Below are 20,352 nucleotides of genomic sequence, written 5' to 3'. Positions count from 1 at the left end.
TGGGCCCCTGGTGGCTCCTATGCTGCAGAGGGTATTTAATGATCTGTGAGAGCAGAGGTCTCTCCTGGAGACCTGGCATCAGGCGAATATCATAGTCATACCCAAACCGGGCAAAGATCCACAGGTGTGCAGTTCGTATAGGCCATTCTCCCTCTTGGGGGTGGATTACAAAATTTTCACCGCAATACTGGCGTCTCGTCTACAGCAGTACCTTCCACAACTAGTTCATGAGGATCAAGCGGGGCTCGTGCAGGAGCGCCAAACGTTTGATAACATTCGCAGGACACTGCACCTCATTCAATCTGCCCATATAAAAAAGCTCCCGCTATGTATAATCTCATTAGACGCAGAAAAGGCGTTCGACAGGATGCGCTGGCTATTCCTGTTCGCAACCTTGAAGAGGGTGGGTAGCCCAGGAGGTTTTATGCACTGGATCTCTTTACTATATAGAGCGCCCACAGCCTCGGTTAGGGTTAATGGGAGCCAGTCCCCAACGTTTTTGCTGAAGCGGGGGACGAGACAGGGCTGTGCCTTGTTACCTCTCCTCTTCGCCCTGGTTGTGGAACCATTGGCAGCTTACATTAGATCACACCCAGATATAGGAGGGTTGAGGATGGGAACGACTGAATCTCGGATTCTATTGTTTGCGGACGATATCCTCCTCACTTTAACAAATCCTAGTACATCACTCCCAATCATAGGGGGCAGCCTTGCGAGGTTATGGCTGGGTGGCTGGATTTAAGGTTAACATGGACAAATCAGAGGTGTTGAATATCACTATCCCAGAGCAAGATTGCGAGCTACCTTCCCCTTTCGGTGGGCTCCCAGAAGTATTAAATACCTAGGGGTAAATATAACAAGATGGTTGGAGGATTTGTATGTGGCCAACTTCCCAGCAAAAGTACGGGAGCTTTTCTTGGAGATGATAGATGGGAGGGCTTAACGATCTCATGGATGGGGCGGATAAGTGCGATCAAAATGATCCTGCTGCCGAAACTGCTATACTTGTTTATGGCACTGCCCATTTCTATACCTGACAAGTTCTTTAAAGGCCTACAACGCAGGGTCTTCTCCTTTATATGGAAACGGAAGCCACCACGGGTGCGCCGGTCAGTAATGCATCAGCCGAGAGCACATGGGGGCATGGGAGTACCAGGTACACACAGTGGATCCAAAAAAGAGTTCTCTCTCATGTAATTTCTTCCCAAACAATGTCTTTATTAAAATCAAGGCCTGGAGGGCTATAGAGCAGACATGGTGCTATTCACACCCATTAAGAGCCATCCCCTGGCTATCTGATCGAGAGTGTAACCAGGCACCTCTCTTGTGCAACCAAGGATAGAACAATCTCCTCCAGCCACAGGCTCCCGGCACAATAAAGAAATAGATGTCCACCAGTAACTTCAATCTTAAGGACTTTTATTCCATGCAGGTTTCTAGAAATGGTACAGCAGCATAGCACATACCAGGATTCAATACAGGCTTACAGGCTCCAGTCTGGGCTCTTTATCCAGTGCACAATAAACAGTAATGCAATTCCCAAGACAAACAGTTCTTCCAGTTCATCATCACAGTTCAGTCACCAAGCAGCATTTTCTACCTTCTATTCTCTTTACCTTCAGGAGAGTTCAATATTTTAGGGACTCCTTCTAAGGGTTTTCCCCTGCATCAGCTTCACAGTGAATTCAATACTTTTGGGACTTCCTCTCACCCAAGGAATTTCAGCCTGTAATACTTCCAAGACTTCAGTACTTTAGGGACCTCCCTGCTCAAGGGTTTTCAGCCTGCACCTGCCTCTCAGACTTCAGTACTTTAGGGACATCCCTGCCCAAGAGTTTTCAGCCTGCAACCGCTTCTCACCTTCCTTGCTGCTCTCCCTGAACTGACCTGCTGAGACTCCTTCCCACCTGCCTAATCAATCCCTGGCTTCTGCCTTCACAACCAATCATTCTGCACTCATTAGCTTCTCTACACACCCATACCAGCTGAGTTGAGCATGAGCCTAATGAGGAGCTCCTGCACACAGGGTTTCCTATCTCTTTCCCCCTAGTGGCAGCCAACCTACACCTCCTGTTAGCTTACACCCATGTCCTCCCTTATTGCAGCTAGGAGTCCAGTCCAGGTTTTCCATCTCACCCCTTGGCTCCTTGCCTGCAATGCCTTCTGGGACTTGTAGTTCAGACTGAAGTTGCTTTAACCCAACTATCCTGGAGGTGACTTTATCACAAGAGTTAAAAAAGATAATAAAGGAAGTGCCGCCGATTGTTAGGTGGCCACTTACGACTTGGAGTAAAATTCGTAGCAGCTTTTTCCGGGGACGCACACACTTTTTACACACGACAATTCGCTTTGCACCAGGATTCATCCCAGGATCCTCGAATCCCTGTTTTAAGAACTGGGAGGGGGGGGGCCTGTGGGAGCTGGGACAGGTGTGGGAGGATGGGGAAATACTAATCTTTGAGGCAGTGCAAGAGGAATATGGGATTCCTGCCTCAAATGCATTGCAATATTGCCAGCTAAGGGATTTTATCTTGAGGCTGGCGAAGGAAGAGTTGTGCTTGGAAGAAACGCAGATGGAGAGGGCAATGGCCGGTGGAGGTGGTAGAGGGGGGATCTCTAGGCTGTATAAAGCACTCGGGCTGTTCAAACTGCATTGCATTGCATTGGGCTCTAAAGTTGCATTTTACATTGCTGAAACTGCTATAATTATTGGGAATTTTTAGATTTATTTACAAAAGGAAAGTTATATTCTAGGGCAATTTTGAAAGTTAAATAAATTGAAAATTCTTTGATCAGACTGTACCATTTCTGGTCCCATCTAGAGAATTTCCTTGATAACAGCATTTAGCTGACACACTTGGACTTCAGGTATATTAGTGAAAGGAGAATGACTAAAAAGGGAATTGTGAGACTAAAAGATACAGCGAAATGCTATGTAGAAAATGATGAAGAAAAAGCCAATTTGCTAAATAGATACTTTTGTTCTGTTTTCACTGAAGAAAATCCTGGAGAAGGACCGTGAGGGACTGGCAAAAGTACACCTTAAAATGGAATGGGTAGAGCACCATTCACGGAAGAGAGTGTGTATCAATAACTTGGACAGCTAAAGGTGGACAAAGCCATGGGACCGGACGGGATCCACCCCAGAATATTGAGGGAGCTCAGAGAGGTTCTGGCGGGTCCTCTTAAAGATTGTTTAATAAATCCTTGGAGATGGGAGAGGTTCCGAGGGATTGGAGAACGGCGGATGTGGTCCCTCTTCACGAAAGTGGTGATAGGGAAGAAGCTGGAAACTACAGGCCGGTAAGCCTCACTTAGGTTATTGGAAAAGTAATGGAAGCGATGCTGAAGGAAAGGATAGTGAATTTCCTGGAAGCCAATAAATTGCAAGATCCGAGACAACATGGTTTTACCAGAGGGAAATCGTGCCAAACAAATCTCATTGAATTCTTTGATTGGGTAACTGGAGAATTGAATCATCGACATGCTATAGACGTAATCTACTTAGATTTTAGCAAAGCTTTTGACACGGTTCCCCACAGGAGGCTCTTAAATAAACTCGATGGGCTGAAGATAGGTCTCGAAGTGGTGAACTGGATTAGGAACTGGTTGACAGACAGACGACAGAGGGTGGTGGTAAGTGGAGTTCGCTCGGAGGGAAAGGTGAGTAGTGGAGTGCCTCAGGGATAGGTGCTGGGGCCGATTCTGTTCAATATATTTGTGAGTGACATTGCCATAGGGTTAGAAGGTAAAGTTTGCCTATTTGCGGATGATACTAAGATTTGCAACAGAGTGGACACCCGGGAGGGAGTGGAAAGCATGAAAAAGGATCTGAGGAAGCTAGAAGAATGGTCTAAGGTTTGGCAATTAAAATTCAATGCGAAGAAATGCAAAGGGATGCACTTAGGGAGTAGAAACCCACGAGAGACTTATGTGTTAGGCAGTGAGAGTCTGATAGGTACTGAGGGGGAGAGGGATCTTGGGGTGATAGTATCCAAGGTTCTGAAGGCGACGAAACAGTGTGATAAGGCGTTGGCCGTAGCGAGAAGGTTGCTAGGCTGTATAGAGAGAGGTGTGATCAGCAGAAGAAAGGAAGTGTTGATGCCTCTGTACAAGTTGTTGGTGAGGCCCCACCTGGAGTATTGTGTTCAATTTTGGAGGCCGTACTTTGCGAAGGATGTTAAAAAAATAGAAGTGGTGCAAAGAAAAGCTACGAGAATGGTATGGCATTTGCGTTCCAAGACATATGAAGAGAGACTTGCTGACCTGAACAGGGGTGATATGATACAGACGTTCAAATATTTGAAAGGTATTAATCCGCAAACAAATCTTTTCCGGAGATGGGTAGGCGGTAGAACGAGAGGACATGAAATGAGATTGAAGGGGGGCAGACTCAGGAAAGATGTCAGGAAGTATTTTTTCACAGAGAGGGTGGTGGATGCTTGGTATGCCCTCCCGCGGGAGGTGGTGGAAATGAAACCGGTAACGGAATTCAAACATGCGTGGGATATACATAAAGGAATCCTGTGCAGAAGGATTGGATCCTCAGAAGCTTAGCCGAAATTGGGTGGCGGAGCAGGTGGGGGGAAGAGTGGTTGGTGGTTGGGAGGTGAGGATAGTGGAGGGCAGACTTATACGGTCTGTGCCAGAGCCGGTGATGGGAGGCGGGACTGGTGGTTGGGAGGCGGGAATCCTGCTGGGCAGACTTATACGGTCTGTGCCCTGAAAAAGACAGGTACAAATCAAGGTAAGGTATACACATATGAATTTATCTTGTTGGGCAGACTGGATGGACCGTGCAGGTCTTTTTCTGCCGTCATCTACTATGTTACTATGTTACAGCCCATTTTATATTACACATACAAATGGGAAAAAATATTGGGGGCTTCTTATGTATATTCATCATGGGAACGGGTGTTTGTATCTCTGCTCAAGGTGTCAATTTCTAATGCTCTTGTAGAAAATGGCTATAAAATATTAAATTGCTGGTATTACACACCACAGAGACTAGCTAAAATGTTTAAAGGGGGGATCGGCTCTCTGCTGGCGTCAATGTGAAATGATAGGCGATATGGTTCATATATGGTGAGCCTGCCCCCATGCTCAACAGTATTGGATGAGGGTTGTGAAATTGATTGCTAGCATAACGAAAATAGCTCTCCCCATGAAAATTGAACTTCCTCCTTCACGTGCAGCCCCAGGGAACCAAAAAATATGCATATCAACTGGGCACACAGATATTGGTGGCTAGCAGATTGATGCTGGCAGCGGCATGGAAGCAACAAACTTTGCCGGGACTAAGGGTGATCCTACGGAAACTGGACTATATTCAGCTGATGTCCAAGCTAACTGCAATGCGACAAGGTCGCCTGATAGTGTATCATCATGTTTGGGATCCATATACTAGTGGTCGGTGCGACCCTACCTTGCCAATTAACTAGGGGAGGGGGAAGTGGGAAGGGGGTAACACAAGGGGTTAAAGAGTAACAAAAAGTTTTGATATTTGAAGATGGAAGTATTTATACTGTACGTTTGCAGTCATCTTTGTATGCTATGTTTATACTCAATAACTATAAATAAACATGGAAAAAAAAAGATTATAGTAAATTGATACTTCTTCTCTTTTTCTGGACCAGTCAGTGATTTACATCATCAAATTCCACCCTCTTCTGGTAGAATTCAACAAACTGATGTACTGTCTCTAACTGGTTCTTTTCCTATCTGATAGAACATACATAGCATCATGCAGTGTTCGACAGTCTCCCTTTTAGCCCCTCTCTGACTCTTGCTCAGTCAATTGACTTAACAGCTTCTGTCTGTGCTGATGATGTCCAATTCCTGTGTCCCCTTGACCCAGCTAATCCTAATGAAATATGCTGTATTAATAATAAACTGATGCAGATTACTAACTGGCTCTTTTCCAATATTGAACCCCCAACAATTCTAAAGCTCGCTTAACAGATTGAGATTCAAATGTGCTTGCATCTCCAATTCTCCTATCCCACATGCTAGTTGCCCTAGTATCCTCACTAAAGGTACCAGGTGTTTTACTTGATTCTGTGGAATGCACTACCCTCGCTTAGAAATCTTCTTAGATTTAAGGTTGCACTTTAAAACCTTTCTAGTCAATGACACATTTGATCATGTCTCTATTTCTCTGGATGCTTAAGAAATGTTTCCGGTGGCAGCCTGTAGAGCACACCCTTCACCTCTTTTTCTTATCAACTCCTCTCTCCCTCCTCTTTTCTATCAATTATTGTAGTTCTATTTTAGCATTTCTGCTACTCCAGTTTCTCTTCATCTACTTTCCCACTCTTTAAGCTTTTATTATTCTCAGTACTAGATACCTCTCTCATTTTTAATTTGAGGTTTCATTACTCTGTGTAATTTCTTTCCTCTCTTCTTGTCATTTTCAGGCACCAATGTCACCGCTGCTTTTCTAAGTCAAAGGCACAGTGAGCCTAGAGGTCCACTGGTAAGTCCCTGTTTGGATGAATGTTTTTGGTGAAACAAATGATGAAGCTGTGTACTGGCTGTCAGTAACAGGATGCACTGTGAGCAGTGAGGTCTGGAGCTTAGTCCTGTTCCCTTTCTCTCAGTTTGAGGCTAGCTAGAGAATAATGTTCTGCCTGCTTTTGCTCTTTGCCTTTTTTTCACCATGTTTTAATAAAATATTTGAAACCACAGGTGACCTTCAATTTGGAAGGGTTTACTTAGACACAGAGGCAACACCCTCAGACCCAAACATATCTTCCTGCCCAGACATGTTTGTGTGAGTACTTTTAAAGACCAGTCGAGCCCAGGATCTCCAGTTTCTGCTGAAACTGAATCTGTGACCAAAATTGGCTGCCTGATTTTGGCCGAAACAGAAATTCTTAATGAAACTGCCTGACAATAAACCCCGCTCCCCCAGGTCTACCATTAGTGAAGCCCTGGTGGTTTAGTGACCTCTTTGGGGGCTGGAACAAACCCTACTCATTCCTGCCTCATGAAGTGGCATTGGTGGTCTAGTGGCTTCTTGGGGGGGGGGGGGCAGGAGCAGCCCCTTTGCCTGTGGTGGTTCCTGTCGGAAAATAGCTCCTGGGACCCCCTACAAGCAGCCTCAGCAGCTATTTGCATTGGAGTAGTGCATGAGGCAGGAAGGAGTGGGTTTTGTTCCTTCATCCAGAGAGGCCTGTAGACCACAGGGGCTTTAATAAGGTGGGCCTACGGGTGGGCAGGTGGGAGGTGTTGGGGGTGACATGGCAGAGTGATGAGGGGGGAAGAGGTTTGTTTTCAGCCAAAAATGCACAGGCATTTTTCGCTGAAAATGAACCTGGATTTTGGGTCTGTTTTGGTGCCGAATCCGAAATCAATATTCAGTCAGCTTCTGGAGTACTTGATTGGAGAAGATGATGATTTTATGGTTTCCTGGATACATGTCAGAAAGAACAAGGGAATCGATCCTTGTGTATGGAATCCAGTCTCAAAATTGGATGTGTGTGTATAGGGTTTTTTTTTTCCCCCTTTCTATATTTAAAGTCCTTGTCTGCTATAAAACAGCACTGGACTGGGTCATCTTTCCCTCCTGAGCTGGAGTCAGGTGATCACCCTCTCGTGAATTGTGTGTGAAGATATCCACCCTCTAGTGAATTGTGTGTTAAGGTCTCTGTCACTTGAGGCCATCTAGAAAGAGAGAAAATCTGCTGCAAGACTTGTAAATTCTGGGGAGTGCAGAATTATAATGTGCAGCTCAGACTTAGGCTGAAAGAAGTTTTATATTATGGCATACAGTGCATTACAATAGCCAATACCTGAAAACAGGGACATGTACACTAGTTTTTAGTTAAATTAAAAAAAAAAAAGTCAAATTTGACACATCTGATGTAACTTATCAGCTCTGTTTTGTGATAAGTGGACATAACTTCAAGGATCAAATCTGAACCAAAATGAGAGCTACACATGTTTTAGTAGATGAGAAACCCTTTCCAAAACAATCTCTCTATATAAAAGGCACCACCAACGTTCTATGAAGCCTCCAGCCGGAAGTGTGAAGGGGGAGAGATATCCGGTTTCCCCATGAGTGTCAGCCCCGCCCTCTCTGTAACACAAACAAAGCACGAAATCAAATCGCTCTCTCTGTAACAGTGAAGGACTCAGAGGGGGGAGGGGAGAGAGGGCAGAGGACAGGGACACACACACTCCCACATGCACATAGAAGAAAACCCTGCTAGCCCCCGTCTCATTTGCATCAGAAACGGGGCTTTTTTACTAGTATTAATATATTATCCATAGTTTCACTGCTCCTGATTTTTTAAAAATGATTTTAGGCTCATTTTTTGAAATGACACATGCAATCCATTGATTTAGGGATGTCTGAGCTAATGTAATGAAAATCCAAAGGCAGTGAAACAATAGAGGCTCTATAGATTCGCAGGTAGTCCAGTGAAACAAGAAAGAGAGCAGATCCCAAAGGTTATTTTATTGTTATGTATTATATATATACATAGTGCTTTTTTTTGTAGAAAAAAAAGGTGCTGGTACTCATTATGGGCGGTGTCACCACATATAGCCACACCCCTATTATAACCACACCCACATTAGCCACACCCCTTATACTAGCCATGATGCATATAAACAGACATCATTGAAAATATTATACTAGTATAGGAGAAAAAAATAACGTGATTTTTTTTCATTATAAATCATTTCTGTAAGCTGTTACAGCTCCAGTATACCCAGTGCAAAATAAGACAGCAGATGTAAATTCTCAAATTGGGCATATTCCAAACACTAAAATGAAAATAGTAATTTTTTTTCTACCTTTGTTGTCTGGTGACTTTCTTTTTCTATCCATATTGGTCCCAGTCTCCAATTCTGCTGCTCTGATCTCTTAACATCGTTTCCAGGGCTTCCTTTCCATTTATTTCTTTACTTTCCTCCTTTCTTCTTCATTTCTTGCCCTACATCCGTAAGTAAAAGGTGGGTCCTCCTCCGTGGAATTGACTGGAGGAGGCACAACGTGGATCCAGCTTTTGTCTATTTTCTCCATCCATGTGCAGTTTTTCTCCTCTCTTCCCTTTCCCTCATCTCCATCCATGTGCATCTTCTTCTTTTTTCTTTCCTCCCCTCCATCCACGTCCAGCACTTCTCCTCTCTCCTCTCCTTCATCCACGTCCAGCACTTCTCCTCTCTCCTCCTCTCCATCCACGTCCAGCATGTCTCCTCTCTCCTTCCCTCCATCCACGTCCAGCATGTCTCCTCTCTCCTTCCCTCCATCCACGTCCAGCATGTCTCCTCTCTCCTCCCCTCCATCCACGTCCAGCATGTCTCCTCTCTCCTCCCCTCCCTTGTCCAGCATGTCTCCTCTCTCCCCTGCCCTCCCCTCCCATGTCCAGCATGTTTCCTCTCTCACCTGCCCACCCCTCTCATGTCCAGCAATTCTCCTCTCTCCTCTTCCCTCTCCTCTCATCCATGTCCAATGATTCTCCTCTCGCCCCCCTGCCCTCCCCTTCCATCCATGTCCAGCGAATCTCTCTTTCCTGACCTCTCCTCCCATCCATGTCCAGTGATTCTTCTCTGCCCCCTGTTTTCCCCTGCCATCCATGTCCAGCAATTCTTCTCTGCCCCCTGTCCTCCCCTGGCATCCATGTCCAGTGATTATCCTCTCTCCCCTGCCCTCCCTTCTCATCCATGTCCAGCAATTTTCGCTTCCCTGCCCTCCCCTCCAATCCATGACTAGCGATTCTCCTCTCTCCCCTGCCCCTCCCATCGATGTCCAGCGATTCTCTCTTCCCTGCCCTGCCCTCCATGTCCAGCGATTCTCTCTTCCCTGCCCTCCATGTCCAGCGATTCTCTCTTCCCTGCCCTCTCCTCCCCTCCTTGTCCAGCGATTCTTCTTCCCACAGCCTATCCTCCTCCCAGCCCGTCCTCCTTCTCCACAAGCTGCCACCGTCGGACTCGGCAGCGCGAACGGTGCAGGCAGCGATTGAGAGAGGCTGTCAGCGTCGGAGCTTCCCTCTGCGAGTCTTGCCTATGCTCAAACAGGAAATTGTAACAACGTAGGCGGGACTCGCAGAGGGAAGCTCCGACGCTGACAGCCTCTCTCAATCGCTGCCTGTACCGTTCGCGCTGCTGAGTTGACGTCAAAGTAAGTAGGGGAGTGAAAGAAGGATCAGGACTCGCTGGGGGGAGGAAAAAGGTGCCGGTACGCCATACCGTTGCGTACCGGCACAATAAAAGCACTGTGTGTGTGTGTGTACTTACTGCCTTTTTGAAGGAATTTACTCAAGGCGATGTACAGCAAGAATAAGTCAAACATAAGCAATAAACAATTACAGCAGTAAAAATGTTCAAAGAACAATACAAAGTATGGCATAGTATGCAACATTACAATTGGACTCATTTTCAAAGCTGTTAGACTTACAAAGTTCCATGGGTTACCATGTGCTTTGAAAATATACCTCAATGTCAACACAATACACAATAAAACATTTTAATAGACAGCATAGGGTGTAAGCAAAGATGGAACATATAGATAAGATAGAGTAACAGGAGTAAGAAAATAAGGGACTAGTTTAAAGAAAGTTGCTTGAACATTATCTTAACTACGGTATGAGTGAATAAACATGTCCTGCTGTAGTATGTGCAGCCGGTATCATTTACTTCTTCCGTTAAAGGCCTGGCTAAAGAGCCAAGCTTTCACCTGCTTCCTTAAGTAGATATAGTCTTTTGTTAAGCGAACCCTTTCAGGGAGTGCATTCCAGAACGGTTCCTTTATTAATACAAACACCCGATGCGGTCCACCTTTTGCCCACAAATTGACTGCTTCAGGGGTTAAAAGTGAAAAGCATAACATTCATTAATAAATACAATATCACATTAAAATTCACTAATCATAAATAAAAAAAAAATCTAATGACGAACACAACAAAACGAAATTACATGCATATTGTGTGCATATGGTGTGTACAAACAGTATACAATTACAAAATTGCATCATCTGTATTGGTTCATTCATATAATGATCCATGCATCATCCAACAGTTATCTATCTATCTCACAATAAAGTTAATCTTCTATAGTGAACTGAAAGTATATTCATCATATAGAATCCAGTTACTACTATTGAATGGGCTGATGCAATCCAAGTGGCAAACATACTGTAAAATCATGCAGTGCCATGAGTGAATCAGTATTGACCAGCATTATAAGACTGTAAAACTATATATATACCAATTTAGAGGGTTGGTCTAAACTTAGTAGCTCTCCAACATAATAACAGATAAAAACAGCACCAGTAGAGCCTGACTGAATGGTAGAGCACGAGGCTTTGTGCCAGCTGCTGTTTCATGATGCTGACAATCTTGGCAACCAAAAAGCTGCAGGAGAAAAGTAGGTTCTGGGGGTGGGCAGCAAGAAATAGTGATGCTCTAGAGGGGTAGAGTTGAAACAGAGGCAGATTCCGGACCGCGTGGGGAATGGGAGGGAAGGGAGAGGCACTGTCAGTGACAGCATTTGTAAGCCTTGGGCTGGCTTAATGTCTGGAGCCAGTGACATCACGGGCTTGGGCATTTGGTGCCTTTTTTATTGCCAGTGTCCAGAGCCAGTACCTGTCACGTCTGTGGCCATGACCACTCTCAGACTTACCTTGTTCCTGGGCTGTTTCTTCTGTCTGACCTTTCTGAGCTAGCTCTGGCTCCCTGAGCTGGCTGCATCCAGCAGCATGACACTAATTGCCTCACTATACTGCACCTGTGGGTGTTGCCTGGGTTAGCTCGCTCGCTCTCTCTCTCTCTTTCTCTCTCTCTGTGCTGGCTGCTTCCAGCATAACTCTAATTGCTTCACTACACTACACCTGGGTGTGGGAAGCCTCTCTGTGTTTCACTGTGCTTTCTGCCTGCTCTTTGGTTTGTGCCTGAACAGCCTCCGTAGTTACTTAGAGATTGCTGCAGCTGCGCCTCTGGTGTTGAAGGGCTTTATTAAGCACTTAGAGACTGCAGCCTTGGTCTTTGCATCGTCTAAGGTCCCTGGTATGTTAGAGTGCTCTGTGCACTGCTACAATGTCCAGTTCAGTGTGAGTCCTAGCGTATGACTAGTTAGCTTGGGCACAGCTTTGCTTGTTAGCTTGTGTACAGCTTTCCTAGTTCTCCTGTGTTTTGCTTAGTGTGAGTTTCTAGCTTGTGACTGGTTAGCTTGGGCATAGCTTTCCTGTTAGCTTGTACAGCTTTATTAGTCTTCTTGTGTTTAGCTTTCTGGTTTTCCCGCGTGTGTTTTCTTTTGCTTCTGGAGCTTCAGCCCTAGTCTTGTCTGTTGCCAGTACTCCTCGTTACTGGAGCTCCAGCCATAGTCTTGCTCCTTGACCTGACCATTGCTTGAATCTGACTACTCTCTGCCCGCTGTCTGACCTGACTTCTGCCTGGACCCGGATATTCTCTGCCTGTGGCCAGACCTGACTATTGCCGGAACCCAGACATTCCCTGCCTGTCTGCCTTGCTTTTGCCTAGGTGCCTGGGGGCACTTCTGTATCCTGATTCCTGTTGTACCTGCTTGCTATTTCCAGTTCCCGTTTTCCTGTAAGCCCTGCCGGCTGCCCGAACCTGAGGGCTCAACCCACGGGGAACGGTGGCTAAGCGTAGGTGAAGCCTAGATCCAGTGTGTTCCTGTCCAGCGGGTTCCGGTCCCGTGGGTTCCAGTCCAGTGGGCTCTTCTCCAGTGTGTTTCAGTCCAGTGGGCTCCACTCCAGTGTGTACCAGTCCAGTGGGTTCCAGTCCAGTGCGCACCCGTCCGGTGCGTTCCAGTCCTGTGTTTCCCTGTGCAGAACTCCAGTCTGGGGTTCCAGTCCAGCCTTGCCTCGTCTCGCCTTGAAGGTGACCTTGCCTGCCACTGCCGCGCCACGGTAGTGGTCCAAGGACTCACAAACCCAGTGCTTCTGGGGAAAAGCCTGACAGAATGCCAAGGCCCTCGAGAATGCGACAGTACCTTACCTAGGCCATAGGTTAATCCAGCCCTGCAGGAACAATAACCAAAGTGATGGTTAGAAATTAATGTTTACCCTTTATGCCCACACCATGAAATTAATGTTTACCCTTCATACTCATACCATGTCCAAATGCATGAAGAGTGAACATATAGACAAACTTTATTTATATTTTATTTGTATATTTATCCTTCATGCATTTGAACATGGTATGAGCAAATGCAATGAAACTTTGGAGGGACTATCTTCTTTTCCAGGAGGAGGTCAATGACTGCTTTTGGTTGGAAAAAAACACCCATCTGCAACAACCTGCCTAATTGACAAGGGAGTTGTGGCATTGGATAGAATTGCAGTACTACTGAGCAGCACATTGTGAGAAACCATAAAACATGTGCCTAAGAGTACAAGGGTACTCAATAGTCCATTTGCCTCCAGATCTGATGGATACAATGTCACATTTCCTGTGCAACACTGGGTACCTCTGCTAGTTTACCAACCAACATAATGTAGGTTGGCACTAATAAGGGCTAGTGTGTGTTCTATTTCTGCACACATGGAGCTAGATTCTATTTATTGTGCCTTGATTTCCACACTATACCTAAGTTGAGGAGTGTGGTAGCCGTGTTAGTCCACTCTTAAGGTTATCAATAGAAATCAAACAAAATAAAACATGGAAAAGAAAATAAGATGATACCTTTTTTATTGGACATAACTTAATACATTTCTTGATTAGCTTTCGAAGGTTGCCCTTCTTCGTCAGATCGGAAATAAGCAAATGTGCTAGCTGACAGTGTATATAAGTGAAAACATTCAAGCATTACTATGACAGTCTGACAGGGTGGGAGGATGGGGGTGGGTCGGAGGTATGCATGGGGACATCAAAGCATACCTTTCTCATATCTTACACTTTACCCAGGCTTTCTCAGGTTTGCTTATATCAGTTTGTATAGTGTCCAGTGCTTATTTTGGGAGAATTATTTCAAACAGTGTCAGTTCACATGGATTATGTTTCAGTATAGATTTTTAAAAAACATTGTTTTAGCTTTAGTAACTTTACCACACATAAATCTCCGTATAGATTGTGGAGCAGATGTTATAGCGATGTTTGTCATCGTGGGAGTCAATGGGGCTCATTTTCGAAAGAGAAAAGCGTCTAAAAAGTGGCATAAAGCAGCATTTGCACGTTTTTCTCACAAAAATGTCCAAATTGGTATTTTCAAAACCTGTATGTTTTTCTGTGCTGTTCTTCTCCAAACCTTAAGGAGGTGTGTCGGGATGTGTTATAGGTGGGATTTTGGAGTGGCCTAGTGGTTAGGGTGCTGGACTTTGGTCCTGGGGAACTGAGGAACTGAGTTCGATTCCTGGCACAGGCAGCTCCTTGTGACTCTGGGCAAGTCACTTAACCCTCCATTGCCTGCCGCATAGAGCCTGCCATGAGTGGGAAAGCGCGGGGTACAAATGTGACAAAAACAAATTCCTAAGACTTTGACATTTTTCAGCCATAATGGAACAAAACAAAACTAAAGCTATGATGTTTTGAGCTATACCCGTTTTTATAACAAGGCACAAAAAGGTGCCCTAAATGACCGGATGACCACTGGAGAGTATCAGGGATGACCCCCAATACACACTCAGTGGTCACTGACCCCCTCTCATCCCCCCCAATATGTGAATAAAAATATGACTTACCAGTCTCTGACAGCCTCAGATGTTAGAGCCAGGTCTAGTAGAGCAGCATGTAGGTCCCTGGAATAGTGTAGTGGTGAGTGCAGTATAGTATGGAGTGAGGACTGAGGTCCCTATCACCCTCTGCCTGTCACACTTGTGGTGGAAACTGTGACCTCTCCCAAAGTCACCAAAACCCTACTGTACCCACATATAGGTGCCCCCTTCACCCATAAGGGCTATTGTAGTGGGGGACAGTGGGTTTTGGGTGGGTGGGTTTTAGAGGGCTCGGGGGACAAGATAAGGGAACAAAGGTGAGATGTGTACCTTGGAGCATTTTTATGAAGTACATAGAAGTGCCCCTAGGGTGTCCCATTGCTCTCCTGTGATGTCTGGGGGATGGACCTGTCTGCTAAAAATGTTGGCTCCTCTTACATCCCAATGGCTTGGTTTTCTATTCTTTTTCTTTTTTTTTCAAAAATAGCCCCAAAAACAAAACTTCCAAAGCACAAAACCTTGTTTGAAACAGTATTAATATATATATATATATATAGATAGATAGATATAGATATAGATTTTCTTGTTCAAAAATGACCTTTCCTATTCAGATTTTGGATGTTTTGTGCAAAACATCCAGAGTCGGACTTAGATGTCATATTGAAAATGCCCCTCAGTATGAAGTCTTTATTCCTTTTCTGGCTTCTTCATTTGGGTCTTTAGAAAGAGCTGAAATGCAAAGAATCAGCTGTTCTCTGTGGGGAAACTTTCTGTACTAGAACTGGTTTTCTCAGGAACAGCCATTTCAGTGCAGTGCCATAGGAATCCAACATTGAGACGCGCTACGTGGCCCTTTTCCAACTATGGGGGAGGGTCATAGCAAATGATTCAGTTTACTCACTACCCTTGCCATTTTTATCATGTCCTCTGTTGGGAGGAGCGTAGAGCATAGTGAGAAGGATCTGTAGACCTCATCTTTTAATAATAAACAGTCACACTTGCAACAGCTATAGTTTGTGGTCAGTGTGCAGATACTGGTGATCTACAAATCTGACGTAAGGCCAAAGTTCAAGACCCATATAAATTTCAGAGACCTGTTCAAGTAAGTAGGTGATTGTAAAATGAAGTACTGGTAGGGATAACTGAGAAGTGGACAGGATTTGGAAATTACGTGATCAGTTCTTTCTACTAAAGTGCTTCCTCCATAGTGAGTCATCTTATATCTGAGGGTAATCCTGTTATGTTCAGGTCAGATTAAAAATTACTTTTGATTACATTTTTGTAAGTATACATTGCAGTGTTGTACAACACTAAATCAAATGTGTTAATTGCAAAATTAGAAGGATATTGGAGGGATGAGTTGTAATTTTTTTCCTCTTTTTTTTTTTTTTTTAATCAGACTTCAAGATCAAGATGACAGATTTTGGGTGGGAAGTGGTTTACTTCTGTGCCTTATAGATTCTTTCAAAACTGGTTACCCGGGGGCAGTTTCCCCAAGTAGGTTAGTTTTGCAGGAATAAACCTCACTCCTAATGAGTATGGTCACATTTCTGTTCAATTGTTTATTTTCATTTTGCAATGATTTGATGCAGGTTTGTTTTTGTTTCACTGCTAGGTTAACTCTGAGTTTTACACTGGCTGGTTGGATCACTGGGGACAGCGTCATTCGGTTGTTCCTAGCCAAGTAATAGTTAAAACTCTCAATGAAATCTTGATGCTTGGAGCAAATGTTAACTTGTGAGTATGTCTCAGAGAACCTACAAAATTGTTCAAGTGCAATCAAGTCAGTATTCAAAAGACTTCACTGTAACTTACAATGTACCATGGCTAAATCTTTTGCCCCTCTGAATGGATAATTTATATAGCCAAAAGTTAATACAGGCTGAGGTTAGGCAGATAAACTGGGGTGGTATTAGCGGCCAGAAATTAGTCAGACAATGATGGTAATTCAGCTACTGTAACTAATTTGTATAAGTATGAATGCAGAAATAGTAGGGTCAATATTGATACATTATGTACACATATATCTTTAGGTCAAGTGAATATGTTGTAATTTTGGTTTCTTTCTTTTTTTTTAATTTTTTTTTTAAACTTTTTCCGGTAAAAATTCAAAGTGATTTACACCGGGGGAGGGGGGGGGGGAAGAGGCCCTCCTGGCCAGTTAAATCGCTTGTTCTTGCCTAACTGCTGATATTCAGCAGCATATAACCAGACAGTGCTGCTGAATTTAACCACTAACTGCCTTCACTGTCCGGTTAGTGTTGGGATGGTCCTTGGGCATAGCAAGTACTTAACCAATTAGCGGCGGTATTCAGACTACTAACTGGTTAGGTAGATAAAAAAAGTTAGGACTGCAAAAATGGCCATCATGACTTCTAGCGGCAGCCTTACAAATACATGCCTGGATGTGTCTCAGCATTGAGTATCCAGGTCTAATTCTGCCCATGGCGGTCAGCATAAAAAAAAAAAAAAGCTGAGCATTAACGTGTGAATATTGACTGGTTTATTTTCAATTCCATGAAGGACATATCAAATGGAATGCACATAAATCAAAGGAAAAACTGCAAGACGTGCTTCCAATATTGAACAGGGGCCACCATCTCTAACTTTGTTTTTTATGATTGTCAATTTTTACCTTTTTTTTTGTTTGTTTTTTTTTTGCCTCTACTCCCTTCCTCTTCCTTTTCCTGATTGTGGCCTTTCCAAGGTGGTGATGGTGGGGAGCTGGGGGGGAGGTGGGAGGGGGCCCACAGTAACTCTTCACACCCCCTTGGAAAAATGTTCACATTGCTGCTATTATGTTGCCCTATGCCCCTTTGTCCTCTACTCCCTTCTCTTTTTGTTTTAGTAGGTGTTACCATTATACCCTTTCATAATTAAGTAGCCACAGGGCAACTTTCTTTAAATTAGTCCCCTTATTTTCTTACTCTCTTACCTATCTATATGTTCCATCTTAGTTTATACCCTACACTGTCAATTAAAATGTTCTATTACGTATTATGTTGACATTGTAAGTAGTATACTATGCCATACTTTGTATTTGAATATTTTTTACTCCTGTAACTGTCTATTGCTTATGTTTGATTTATTCTTGCTGTACTCCACCTTGAGTGAATTCCTTCAAAAAGGTGGTAAATGAATCCTAATAAATATCATCCCAAAGTTTGCTGAAATATCTTCATCTATGTATACTATTCCTCTTTGAATGAATTTGTTCCAGAACCATTAAATTATACATTAAATCCAGGGCTTTTTTTATGGCGGTATGCACCAGTACAGCGTACTGGCACCCCTCCCCCCCCCCCCCCCCCCCGGCGAGTCCTTCTCTCATTCCTCTACTTACTGTTTTTTTCTAGGACTCGGCAGCGTGAACGGTGCAGGCAGCATTTAAGAGAGGCTGGCAGCATCGGAGCTTCCCTCTGCGAGTCCCGCCTATGCGGAAATAGGAAGTTGAAACAAAGTAGGCGAGACTCACAGAGGGAAGCTCAGACGCTGCCAACCTCTCTGAATCGCTGCCTGCACCGTTCGCGCTGCCGAGCCCGACGCTGGCAGCCTTTCTTTATTGCTTCGTAGCAGGCAGGCAGGCAGTGGAGAAGGAGGATGGGCTGGGGAAAGAAGAATCGATAGAAGGGGAGGGCAGGGGACAGAGGAGAATCGCTGGACATCGATGTAAGGGGAGGGCAGGGGGAGAGAGGAGAATCGCTGGACATGGATGGGAGGGGAGGGCAGGGGAGAGAGAGGTGAATCGCTGGACATGGATGGGAGAGAGGAGAATCGCTGGACATGGATAGGAGGGGAGGGCAGGGGAGAGAGGAGAATCGCTGGGCATGGATGGGAGGGCAGGGGAGAGAGGAGAATCGCTGGACATGGATGTGTCAGGCCTCTCAAGGGGAAACAGGATTTGTGAGCCCTTGGGCCACTGCTGTAGAGCGACAGTGGCAGGCAAAAACCCCAACCAGTACTGGGCAACACACCAAAACGGCAGGAAACTGTAGACGTAGATAAGCAGGCAGGGATACAGGACTGGAATAGACTTCACCTACACTTGACCTCCATTCCCTAGGGGTTGAGCCCCCTGGTGCAGGTGGCCGGCAGGACTTAAAGGATCCAGGAACACACACAGGGGAAAGGACTCAAGAGCAGGCTTGACTAACAGGGCCAGGAATCAGGACACAGAACTGGGGAAACCTCCCCAGGAAACAGGACTCAGCAACAAGCTTGCACCAACAAGGACTGGAGGGAAAGGCAGAGGGAAACAAGAACACAAAATAGGCAGACAAGGCTAACCCAAAGCTGGGCTACAACTGCCACCTAATACCTGAACACAACAGAAGGCTGAACACCAGGCAGCCACCAACACACAGGGGAAAGGACTCGAGCAAGCTTGACTAACAGGTCCAGGAATCAGGACACAGAACTGGAGAACCTCCCCAGGTAACAGAACTCGGCAAGAAGCTTGCACAAACAAGGACTGGAGAGAAAGGCAGAGTGAAACAAGAACACAAAATAGGCAGACAAGGCTAACCCAAAGCTGGGCTACAACTACCACCTAATACCTGAACACAACAGAAGGCTGAACACCATGCAGCCACCAACACACAGGGAAATAAAACAGCCCAAAAACCAACACTCTAAGGCAGTAGACAAAAGCCCACAGACAGAACACAGAAGCAGTAGGCAAAAGCCCACAGACAGAACACGACAGCCAAAGCCAAAAGCCCACAAACAGAACACGAAAGCCAAAGGCCCACAAACAGAACACAGAAGCAGAAGCACATCAACTGACCTATAGTGATGCAAAGGCAAACTTAGGAAGTTCCCAGGAGGTAATAAAGGCACTACAAGTGAGGTCATCAGCAGGGTGGGGCTCAGCAACACAAGAGCAGAACACAGCCTGGCTGGAACAGGATCCCGGAATGCACTTGTACTGGAATGGATTTCAGGATTTCCACCCAGGATTTACACGCCGACTTAGCTTGGCTGGAGGAACCCCAAAGCAAGTCCAACAGGGAATATAGTCACAATCGTGACAGGACGGGGGGGGGGGGGGGGAGGGCAGGGGAGAGAGGAGAAATTGCTGGACATCGATGGAAGGAGAAGGCAGGGAAGAGAGAATTGCTGGACATGGATGGGAGGGGAGGGCAGGGGAGAGAGGGGAATCACTGGACATGGATGGGAGGGGAGGGCAGGCCAGGGGAGAGAGACTGGCTGGACATGGATGGGAGGGGAGGGCAGGGAAGAGAGACTTGCTGGACATGGAGGGGATGGCAGGGAAGAGAGGAGAATCGTTGGACATGGATGGGAGGGGAGGGTAGGAGAGAGAGGAGAATCACTGGACATGGAGGGGAGGGCAGGGGAGAGAGGAGAATCGCTGGACATGGAGGGGAGGGGGAAGAGAGGAGAATCGTTGGACATGGCTGGGAGGGGAGAGAGGATAGTCGCTGGACATGGAGGGGAGAGGAGGGCGGGGGAGAGGAGAATCGCTGGACATGGATGGCAGGGGAGGACAGGGGGCAGAGAAGAATCAATGGACATGGATGGGAGGGGAGGGCAGGGGAGAGAGGAGACATACTGCACATGAATGGGAGGGGAGGTCAGGGATAGAGAGATTAGCTGGACTTGGATGGAAGGGGAAGGCAGGGGAGAGGAGAATCGTTGGACATGGATGAGAGGGGAGGGAAGGGGAGAGAGGAGAATCGCTGGACATGGGAGGGCAGGGGAGAGAGAGGAGA

At 45.5% G+C, this 20,352-nt stretch overlaps 1 protein-coding gene across 1 annotated transcript in view; it reads left to right on the top strand.

Moving 5' to 3' along the window:
* The window catches only part of LOC115473996 (beta-galactosidase-like), a 330,129-nt gene that overhangs the window by 144,414 nt on the left and 165,363 nt on the right, over positions 1–20,352 (top strand). Inside the window, 2 exon segments of the mRNA XM_030209251.1 lie at positions 6,417–6,475; positions 16,236–16,357. Coding sequence (XP_030065111.1) covers positions 6,417–6,475; positions 16,236–16,357 — 181 coding nt within the window.

This window comes from Microcaecilia unicolor, chromosome 1, assembly GCF_901765095.1.
Source record: "Microcaecilia unicolor chromosome 1, aMicUni1.1, whole genome shotgun sequence".
Taxonomy (NCBI): domain Eukaryota; kingdom Metazoa; phylum Chordata; class Amphibia; order Gymnophiona; family Siphonopidae; genus Microcaecilia; species Microcaecilia unicolor.
Note: the sequence above shows the minus strand (reverse complement) of the source record. Positions and strands in the feature narration are given on the sequence as shown.